Source organism: Macrobrachium nipponense, chromosome 26, assembly GCF_015104395.2.
Source record: "Macrobrachium nipponense isolate FS-2020 chromosome 26, ASM1510439v2, whole genome shotgun sequence".
Classification (NCBI taxonomy): domain Eukaryota; kingdom Metazoa; phylum Arthropoda; class Malacostraca; order Decapoda; family Palaemonidae; genus Macrobrachium; species Macrobrachium nipponense.
Genome location: NC_087215.1, coordinates 47,613,850 through 47,625,582, shown reverse-complemented (window position 1 = coordinate 47,625,582; position 11,733 = coordinate 47,613,850). Strand labels below are relative to the sequence as shown.

At 37.3% G+C, this 11,733-nt stretch overlaps 2 protein-coding genes across 2 annotated transcripts in view; one reads left to right on the top strand and one right to left on the bottom strand.

The window, feature by feature from the left end:
* The window catches only part of LOC135199661 (calcium-activated chloride channel regulator 1-like), a 111,530-nt gene that overhangs the window by 56,194 nt on the left and 43,603 nt on the right, over window positions 1-11,733 (bottom strand). The window lies entirely within an intron of this gene.
* Window positions 1,216-9,702, top strand: LOC135200265 (uncharacterized). The gene is made up of 6 exons (XM_064228747.1): window positions 1,216-1,318; window positions 2,020-2,185; window positions 7,319-7,427; window positions 8,151-8,335; window positions 8,644-8,740; window positions 9,377-9,702. The coding sequence occupies exons 1-6, from the start codon at window positions 1,261-1,263 to the stop codon at window positions 9,518-9,520; spliced, it is 759 nt and encodes a 252-aa protein (XP_064084817.1). The 5' UTR covers window positions 1,216-1,260; the 3' UTR covers window positions 9,521-9,702.

The following is an 11,733-nucleotide window of genomic DNA, read 5'->3' as shown; positions in this document are numbered from 1 at the left end:
AAATTAAAACAGGCTTATTATGGAAGCACTGGCGTACAGAAATGTTTAAAAGAATGTCTAAGGAAGATTTTTATCTACTCACTACAACATAGCATATTATAATTATTATCATTATATCAGTTGCAACACAACTTAGTAGAGCAGAATGCTACTAAGCCAAGAGCCCTAGCAAGGAAAGTAGCTAACTGCTTATAAAAGAAATACACAAATGCGAAATAAACTTCGTAAAAGAAATACCGAAGAGAAACAAATGGAATGAAAATAAATAATTTATGAAAGGAGATTAAGTCGAACTGCTCTGTATAAGTGCATTTGCTCCTAGTCTGAACTCCTGAGCTTCCACCAACCCAGCTACCTGATTAGACTGGTCAGTCACAGATGGAACAAAGCCTTTGGAACACTTACTATAATAGATAGATACTGTCTGGTAGCAGCTTGGTGTATGGTACCTATCTAATCTGGGACGACCTGAATGAAGCTGACGATCATAATCATGAGTAACTTCATAAATACTGCAAAACGAACTAATCCAGCAATTGTACTAGAAATTCATACTAAGATCTGTATTATGAAATCCAATGGAACTCAACTTTTTATGCATTTATGCACTGGCACATGCATACATATAAGCACTATAAATATGAGGCAGCTTTGTGTGAAACAGCTATTTGAATGTCATAGTTTATTATATATACACATACATACATATGTACATACTTACATACATACTTGTACATATATATTATATAATAATATATATATATAATATAAATATATATAATAAATATAATATATATATATAAAAGAATCAGACTGTATATCTCAGACGACAAAAAGGGAAATCTGCTCAGTATCTACACAGCGAAAGCGAGTCACGTGTCTGTTAAAAAAACAGATGGTCAAATTTCCATCACCTTAGGATTCTCAAAATATACGAGTAGTTACTAAGTGAAGCATTGAATAAAATAAGTAAGTGAAATTGAATGAAAACGGCCCACTATTAAAAAAAAAAAGTACCATGATACTTCTGCAAGCAAGCACAAGATGGTCCAAAAAATTGCTCAAATTGGCAATGTATAAAGGCTGATCCCGAACAGCTTTGAAGAATATTTCAGCTAAAAAAACAATGACGAAATCATAGAATCCGACTGATAAGAAAGAAACACTGTTATCATTTCCTGCTCTTTTAAGGTAAGCCTTTATAAGGGAGAGGAACGGGGCCATTTTATTCAGAAGCAAAGTTTGCCATAGAACATCACGATGAAGACACTGCTGTTGGTATGCGGCATCTTTTTAGCTGGAGCTTTTGGCTGCGAAGGTTAGTTGAGCGACTGTCATACCATTCAAGTCTTTCAACCATTTTTCTCTCTTTTTCTGGCTATACCAAAGACTAGACATCATTCTGAGTGGAAAGAAATTCATTGAGCCTGAGCTTCTCCCCTTTCAGAAATCCATCGTGTTTGTATCAGCTACTATATATATATATATATATATATATATATATATATATATATATATTATATATATATATATTATATATATATATATATAAGTGTGTGTCTGTGTATGTGTACATTATACACACATATAAATATATACATAAATACATAATACATATATATATATAAACATATATATATATATATATATATATATATATATATATATATATATATATATAATATATATATATATATATATGTATATACATATATATATATATATTATATATATATATAAATATATATGCAGTTAAATATAAAACTTTCCTTTAGCTATGCAACTTAAAATATCTTGCCAGCCTTAGTATTCATGGCATCTGGTGCATAACAACCCAATCATATATAATTATGAATGAAATCCAGTATACGTAAACAGAATCGAGTCAGCCTAGCATCCCATCATAAAAGAAAGTGCATTGAGCATAAAACTGATGAACGATTAACCTCATGAAAAACTAAAAGTTTCGCTCAGACGAAAATCCCAATTTCCAAAACCAAATGGTCCAATCTGCCACAGCGTCGAGCATCGGGGATCGCAGCGAGGGAAACCCGCAGAGGCTCCACACCCGAATCTACAGCCGCCTGGGCGGACGCGGCGAATACGCTGACATATACGACTATATTCCTGACCTCTTCGGCAGCGGTTTCAACGACGACATCGAGAGCGTCTTACAAACTGGCATGTAAGTTAACTCTATTATTGTCATTGTTGTTATTTTTATAAGTTTGTGAAGCAAGCATAGGCGTGCAGAATTTGCCTGGAAGTGTTTTCATTGGATGGGCTGTCTGTAATGGTAAAAAAAAGGACAATGTTATTTTTTTTTCTTGGGAAAAACTCTCAATCACGAGAGTTTATACAATGCTCTAAGGGGTCCACAATAATAAAAGTATTGAAAGTTCATGTATAATTTATAAATACTTTATAATATACTAAAAATGTTAAAAGTTCGTGTATAATTTATAAAAACCTTATAAAAGCTTTCGAACCCTTCTTGGGGTTCATCTGAAGATAACTTATTATTATTATTATAATTATTATTATTATCATTATTATTATTATTATTATTATTTTTTTTTTTTTTTTTTTTTTTTCTTTTGCTCTATCACAGTCCTCCAATTCGACTGGGTGGTATTTATAGTGTGAGGTTCCGGGTTGCATCCTGCCTCCTCAGGAGTCCATCACTTTTCTTACTGTGTGCCGTTTCTAGGATCACACTCTTCTGCATGAGGCCCGGAGCTACTTCAGCCTCTAGTTTTTCCAGATTCCTTTTCAGGGATCTTGGGATCGTGCCTAGTGCTCCTATGATTATGGGTACGATTTCCACTGGCATATCCCATATCCTTCTTATTTCTATTTTCAGATCTTGATACTTATCCATTTTTTCCCTCTCTTTCTCTTCAACTCTGGTGTCCCATGGTATTGCGACATCAATGAGTGATACTTTCTTCTTGACTTTGTCAATCAACGTCACGTCTGGTCTGTTTGCACGTATCACCCTATCCGTTCTGATACCATAGTCCCAGAGGATCTTTGCGTGATCGTTTTCTATCACTCCCTCAGGTTGGTGTTCGTACCACTTATTACTGCAAGGTAGCTGATGTTTCTTGCACAGGCTCCAGTGGAGGGCTTTTGCCGCTGAATCATGCCTCTTTTTGTACTGGTTCTGTGCAAGTGCCGGGCATTCACTTGCTATGTGGTTTATGGTTTCATTTTTCGTATTGCACTTCCTACATATGGGAGAGATGTTATTTCCGTCTATCATACTTTGAACATATCTGGTTCTTAGGGCCTGATCTTGTGCCGCTGTTATCATTCCTTCAGTTTCCTTCTTTAGCTCTCCCCTCTGTAGCCATTGCCAATTGTCATCGCTGTCTAGTTCTTTAGTCTGTCTCATGTATTGTCCGTGCATTGGTTTGTTGTGCCAGTCCTCTGTTCTTCTGTCTTTCTCCGTGTCTTCTGTATATTTCTGGGTCTTCGTCTACTTTTATTAGTCCTTCTTCCCATGCACTCTTTAGCCACTCGTCTTCACTGGTTTTCAGATATTGCCCCAGTGCTCTGTTTTCGATGTTGACGCAGTCCTCTATACTTAGTAGTCCTCTCCCTCCTTCCTTTCGTGTTATGTATAGTCTGTCCGTATTTGCTCTTGGGTGTAGTGCTTTGTGTATTGTCATTTTTTGTTTTTTCCTGGTTTTTTTCTGATCTATGCTGCGGAGTTCTGCCTTCGTCCATTCCACTATTCCTGCGCTGTATCTGATTACTGGCACTGCCCATGTGTTTATGGCTTTTATCATATTTCCGGCGTAGAGTTTTGACTTGAGTATCGCCTTGAGTCTCTGCATATATTCTTTCCTGATCGTGTCCTTCATCTCTTGGTGTTTTATATCTCCTCCTTCCATTATTCCCAGGTATTTGTATCCTGTCTCATCTATGTGTTTGATGTTGCTCCCATCTAGTAGCTTTATCCCTTCAGTTCTCGTTACTTTGCCTTTTTGTATGTTGACTAAGGCGCATTTTTCTATTCCAAACTCCATCCTGATGTCCCCAGATACAATCCTTACAGTCTGGATTAGGGTATCTATTTCCTTGATGCTCTTACCATACAGCTTGATTTCGTCCATGAACATCAGATGGTTGATTTTGTTGCCTCTTTTCTTGAGTTGGTACCCGGCATCCATCTTCTGTAGTACTTTTGTCATGGAATCATGGCTACTACGAAGAGTAGTGGGGATAGTGAGTCGCCCTGGAAGATCCCTCTCCTGATATTAACCTCTGCTAGTCTTATTCCAGAGCTTGTAAGTATTGTATTCCAGTTGCGCATTGTATTTTTGAGGAAGCTGATGGTATTTTCCCCTGCCCCATATATTTTCAGGCATTCTATTAGCCATGTGTGTGGTATCATGTCGAAGGCTTTCTTATAGTCTATCCATGCCATGCTTAGGTTGGTTTTCCTTCTCCTACTGTTCTTCATTACCATTTTGTCTATCAGGAGCTGGTCTTTTGTGCCCCTACACTTCCTTCTGCAGCCTTTCTGTTGGTGGGGGATGGTGTTTGTCTCCTCTAGGTAGTTGTATAGCCTTTCACTGATGATACCTGTTAGTAACTTCCACATTATTGGTAGGCAGGTGATAGGCCTGTAGTTACTGGCTATATTTCCCTTACTCTTCCTGTGGTCATCCATTTGGGTGCTTGGTGATTTGAGATACAATGCTGGAGTTGTTCTGCTATTCGTGGGTGTAGGGCCTTGAAGTTTTTGAGCCAGTATCCATGGACTTCATCGGGACCTGGGGCTTTCCAGTTTGGCATTTTCTTTAGTTGGTGTCTGACTGTGTCTGTCGTGATGTCTGTGAATCTTTGTTTTATTCTCCCTGTTTCTTCTTCCTTGACTTCCTGGAGCCATGTTGCATGTTTGTTGTGTGATACCGGATTGCTCCATATGTTTTCCCAGAGTCTCTTACTTGGTTCGGCTTCAGGAATTTCTGGGTGGTTGTCTTCCCCTCTTAGTTGGCTGTATAGTCTTTTCTGGTTGGTTCCGAATAGTTTGTTCTGTTGGTATCCCTTATTCCTGTTCATGTACCGTTGGATCTTGTGTGCTTTGGCCTTAAGCCTCTGTTTTACATCTTCTATTGTGTTGTTTAGTCCCCTCTCTTGTACTTTGTATTTCTCGTTGAGTTCCTCCCTTGTTTTCTTGCTTCTTAGCCTTTTTTCTGCCATCTCTTTCAGTTTACTCAAGTCAGATCTCATCACCATGATTTGCTTTTCCAGGCGCCTTTTCCAAGGAGGTTGCTGTTTTGGTTTCTGTTGGGTTGGTTGTGACGGTGGTGTTGGTGTTCGAATCCCCATCAGTTCTGCTACTAATCTTGCTCCTGCATATGTCAAGTTATTTGTTTCTGTGATACTGGTGGTGTGTATTAGGCCCATTATTTCATTAACCTCACTTGTTTTCTCCCTTAATTTCTTGGTGTTGTAGGCTTTCATGGAGGGGATCTTTGTTCTCTCTGTATCTGGCTCCATCCATTGTCTAATCTTTTCTACCCATTCCGTCCTCTCTGTTACTTCGTCGGTGTTTCTTCTTGTGTCGTTGTTTGATACCTCATCCTCCTTGTCGTCTTTCTTCTGTGGCATCGTCTCTCAGTTCGTCTTCGTGTAATTCGTTGTCGTGTGACATTTCCCTTTCCAGTTCTTCTCTTTCTGTTGGGGAGAGCCAGTTCTTTTTCTTTATGTTCCTTACTTGGTCTGCCAGCCTCTGCTCTGTTTGGGGGTGTTATTCCTCTCATTCCAGATGTTGACCAATCTTCTTCTATATCCTCTCTCCGTCGGGTTGCTTCTGATGTAGCATCTCCATATTTCCTTATTTTCTTCTCTTGTCCATTTCTTCCTTTTTGCCTCTGTAGCTCCAATCTCAGGCTGTTGATTACTGTCGTTGTGGTGATCAGTTGCTGGATGACGACCTCCAAGTACCTGACCGTCTTCCCCTACAATTGGGTTGCCGGACGAAGCTCCTCTGTTGCCAGAGGTTCCATTTACGTCGTTGTCGTTTATTCCTTCATTTCTTTCCATCATTGCTGAGTTTTGCTATTTAACCCATAGCTGGACCCTACCCCATCAGGGATAGGTACTCATTTACAGCTGAGTAGACTGAGGAAATTATGGTAAAGATCCTTTCCCGAGGAATCAACGCCAAGGAGAGCGGTCACCCATCCAACGACTGACCAGACCCAATGTTGCTTAACTTGACTTAAGTCTATTGACGACCTAACCCACTCCTCCACAGCGCCACATATTATTATAAATATATATATATATATATATATATTATTATTATTATTATTATTATTATTATTATTATTATTATTATTATTATTATTGTTGTTGTTGTTGTTTATAAGCGTGCATGATAGCAGAAAAAGCAAAATCCCATCTTCTTGCCTGCAACATTCATAAAATAGAGTGCATACCAGTGATCAAATAAGAAAAATAATGAATAAAAATATATACTTTATCCTTAGAAAAAGAGAATTAGAAGGAAGTACAGTATATGTTCGGGGAACAGAAATAAACTACTTATATACAAAACTTTTATACAGCTGTATTTAACGGCTTCATATAGTTTCATTATTCAGTAATAAGCAACTGTGCATAAGAGCTGTAGCTACATAGCTGTATCATTTAGGTCAATGCAGAAGTGAGAAACTAATTTATACAGTTGCATATATAAATACACACACACACACATATATATATATATATATATAGATATATATATATATATATATATATATATATATATATATATATAGATATATATATATATATATATATCTATATATAGATATATATATAAATATATTTTATAGACTTATATAATATGATTATGTATGTATATAAAGATAATATATAATTATTATATTATATTATTTGTCTAAAAGTAATAATATAATTGTATGTAGTATGTATGTATGTATGTATGTATGTATGTATGTATGATGTATGTGTGTAAATAAATTCTTCTGTTAAGACACTCTGGCTTAAGTTAAGGACTATATTTCGGTGGACTCATTTCCACCCTTATCAAGTAATTATTCATTTCTTGATTGATAAGGGTGGAAGTCAGTCCACCGAAATATAGTCTTAGCTTTAAACCCAGAGTGTTTTAATGGACCTTTTATACTTGATATATATATATATATATATATATATATATATATATATATATATATATATATATATATATATATATGTGTGTGTGTGTGTGTGTGTGTGTGAGTGTGTGTGTATTGACTGACTGATTGACAATCACCATCACCTTCCTTTGCAGGTGGATGTACTATGAGAACAACAATTACAACGTTGAGTACAGCGGCCGCGTGTACTTTGTGCACGGAATAGATTTGCGAGTCGATTTTCCCAGCGCCTTCAGAAATGCGGTTAGTCCTTTTCGTTACAAAATGTAACCTCTTATAATATTTTCTCATGTCATATCATTTTACGTGGCTTGTACTTTTATAAAGGTTTTAACCTTCATAATATAATCTAATTTCTCATTTTGCTTCACTGCAAAAGACCCTGTTATGTCTAACCTCATATAGTTTAATACGTCAAGTCTGGAGTAGATATCTAATTTAAATGAAAGAGAGGAAAGCAGTAAAACATCAGACTTTCGCCAACTCCCGAACGCTTTTACACAGATGTGCACACTTAAAAGAAAAAGAAAAAAAACACACAAACACATAAATCAGTAATACAACATTCATCAAAGCAAAGACGGTAATTTCTGATTTGACGTTGTAAGATATTTTCTATACACCACCCTCTAGCTATACTTGAATCTACGGCTCTGAATGAGTGATGTAAACAGTATTCATTTCTGGATGTTCATTCTCACTGCAGCAAAACATGTCACAAACACACGTCGCCAACAAACATACCACAAACAGGTTCAATACAATTCAACTATTTATTGGTATTTCTAACCAGTGCCTCAAACAATTGATCAGCCCTTGTGAAAATTTTGTCCTCAAATTACGGTCGCTGACTTGTTTTTAGTAAGTTTGTGGTGGGTATGCGGTAAGTTGCAAACATGTGTCTATGACATGTTTTACTGTAGTAAAGACTCTAGCATATATTGTGCTTCTGTTGTGTACCGTCAGGCAAGCTCTATAAGGTATGCTGGTGATAGACACAACCCAAACGGGAACACGTGGACGCTGTTTGACGGAGAATACTTCAGCGGGCAGGAGTTCTTTGGGGTGACGGATGCTTACTCTTTGCAGTACCTTGACCTGAAAGCTTCCTCTCTGGTAATCACAGGATCCAGCCCTTGGACTATATATTCGTAAGTACTGCTAATTCTGTGTTTAAGGGAAACCATAACCATCACTTGAATGACTAAAAGTTTTGATAGCCCTGTCTAGTGTTTTGGCGTAGATGAGGCAAGAAGTTCTAACATACTCAATGTAATTAATGAAAGGAATAATATCTACTCTAGTTCTCTACTAAGAGACGACGACTCAGCAAAGTATCATTAGTCATTAGCCAACGAAAAGGTTTCATCAGCTCGTCCACAAGAACCTGTGCTTATACAAAATAAATAACTGTTTTCCCAGTTCCAATCAGAACTGACGCATTTTCCACAACCTACAGCGGCCAAGGTTACAGCGGAGACAGCCTCTGTGTCTACCCTACTGACCACGACACTGGATCTGTTGGAGATTACCTGGACTTCGGCATCTACCCAACAGTAAGCGTATTTTCTTTTCAGTGTACTCTCAAGTAGGTAGCATTCAAGTCCAATGACATTCATTGGAGGCAATGACTGCGGAGTATCGACTGACCACTGAAATTGACTGAATATTGCTATGATTTCTTTTTAAAAGAACCGCAAAATTAATGGTGTGCATCATGGTTTGTCCGGAGTCTTTAAAAGGGGAGAATTTGGGACCCAGATAGGTTAAAGGCTTGAATATTGCTATGACGTTGTAAGATATTTTCTATACACCACCCTCTAGCTATACCTGAATCTACGGCTCTGAATGAGTTTTGCAAAACCCCTCTTATACCAAAACCCCTCTGGAGCCGAAACATTCACACGTGCCAGTAAGTTGGAAAGACAAATGAACCAAATTAACCTCATATAAATACTTTTCTTTTTTTTCAAGAATTGATAAAAACACACTATTTCAACATAACATGAATAGAAAACCTGATCTGCTCTCACCCCAGTCATCTCTAAAATCAGGAGCATGATAGAAGCTTTCACACTTCCCGCCTTTTACATCGATCTAGACAAACAATCATAATGACATAATCTAGCTGTACCAAAAGTGTTTCTAAACCAGGCCATTAACTGACAACCCTCAACCACTTTCCCAAACAGATGTCAGCCGTCGGTATCCCTGACAACACAATCCGCTCACTTCGACAGGGATGTTGGTCTAAGAAAATCGCTCAGCCTCCGAAGATCGAATACGAACAGAGGAGTGAGAACGGCGGATGGGGTTTCGCAGACCTTCCAAAGTAAGGACTGAAAAAATCGTCGGATTCCCAACAATAATTCCAAGATTATATCTTAGATCTTCTATGTTAGGGTTCAGTCTGGTTTTGGATGAAATGACCCTATGTTTATGCATGTAAATTACTTTTTCTTAGAATGTTTTTTTTTTTTTTACAAGTCACTCCTGTCCTGAGCATCTCTGATACTGATACTAAATAATTTGATATGTGAATTTCAGTTACACAAAAAAAAAAAATGAAATTCAGACGTTATCTTTTTAATAAATATTTTCAATACCTTATAAATTAACAATGCTTACCCTACATATTCCCAACGTTTCATAAAATACTTGAGGACTTTTCACAAGAAATTTTCATATTATATCACGATATGATAAGTGACATATTTAATATATTTTTCCAATCAGTACTTGGGAATTTTGGTCTTCAGAAATACCTCTGTGATATAATCACCATAACTTCAGAAAGTAAAGGGATAGTAAAAATCAACACGGACTTCGATGAGTCTTCCACATTATAAATTGAGTCCAAGACAAAAATACAAATACAAAATGACATCTATTTTACAAAGGAGCTTAATGGAGAACCCAGAGCGGACAAACAGGTTTGCAAAAGGAGGGTGCATGTCTCCCCTACCCTCCTGTTCCCCTACCTACCCCGACCCCAACCGGGCCGGACAAATCAGCTTGCAGGGGGTGGGGGACTGGATCATGTCTCCCCTTCCGTTACCCGGGGAAGGATTAATAAGATGAGATCCGCTCCCATTTCATTATCATAGATATATAGATGGATAAGGATGCATCCATTTGCCATAAACACGTCGGCAACTTATCGCATACATATCACAAACAGCTGAAAACAAGTCAAAGATTTCTGGCAGTTCTAAGTAGTGGTTCGCGCGGTTGCCAGAAAAGTACTTGCGAAAAAAATCATTCTTCACTTACAGTCGCTGACTTTTTCTCTACCTGTTAATGATATGAATTGATAAGTTACCTGACATGTTTATGGCAAAGTTTCACTGTAGTGTGGACACACCGAAGACCAAAATGCAGATCACAGATGAAACGTCTCTGAAAGAAGAACGGCAAAACAAATTCAGGTAAATATAAAATGCTCACCGGGAATTCAAATCATTCGCAGTAATCTACCTAAAAAGATTAAGCAAATAAATAGTTTTCCCCACAGAATGGGACTTTCCCACTACATTGACCATAGGATTTCTCATCAGAGAGAGAGAGAGAATAACAGTTTTTAAGGATCTGATATCGTAAATTAAGCATGCGGACAAAAATATGTTGTTAAATAAAAGTCAGTGACTATCAACACCTGAAAACATTAGTTCAGCTTCCGATAGTGAATCTTAAGGAATAAATCTGGATTATTCTCTCTCTCTCTCTCTCTCTCTCTCTCTCTCTCTCTCTCTCTCTCCTCCAGGATGGCCAACTTTAAAGTCTGTGAGAAACGGTAACGCAAAGTCCCCTAATCTTGATAACTCTACAACTACATAATCATAATGCCTTGAATTGCATTAAAAAACTACCTTTGAAAGGGCTGGTTGCTATACTAGACTAATTGACAAAATCTTCAATTATTTTCCAAGTATTTAAGAACCTCTAAACTTTCAAATTACAGAGAAAATTCTAATTTATGAATCATCTACTACCTTTTCGCCAAAAATAGTACTTGCTTCCAAACCCAGAAGCAAAATTTACTTTGTCTCTTCAATATATTTAAAGTAACAGAACACTCTTACTGTGCCACTATTTATATCATTTATAAAATCCTCTACACCTTTATATTTGAGGGGCTTAGAAAATGGCTGGGGAAAGGGGGGGAGGGGAGAGGGAGAGGAAGTCGGCTTTCGGTAATAAATACCTCTACACAATTATACTGCTAAACTTATCTGCCTTTACTGAACCTACTGGTTTGCTCTGCGTTCATTTTCGAAATGGGAGGAGAGGAAGGGAGAATGAAACAAAACCGCTCTTGGGTAAAGAAATGCAAAGGTTAGTCACCTACAACACAGAAAATGTTGACAACAAAGAAAATAAGTCATCTACAAACACAAAAGAAAGGATTTAATAGCTGTTACGCTTCTGGCAACAAGAGATTCGTAAGTGACGGACGACACGAGTAAAAAAGCTTAATTAAAATGTCAATCTATTTAAACTCGTCATAGAGCCCCACCGCTAATTGTGTTGCACCAATGTATATAGCCTA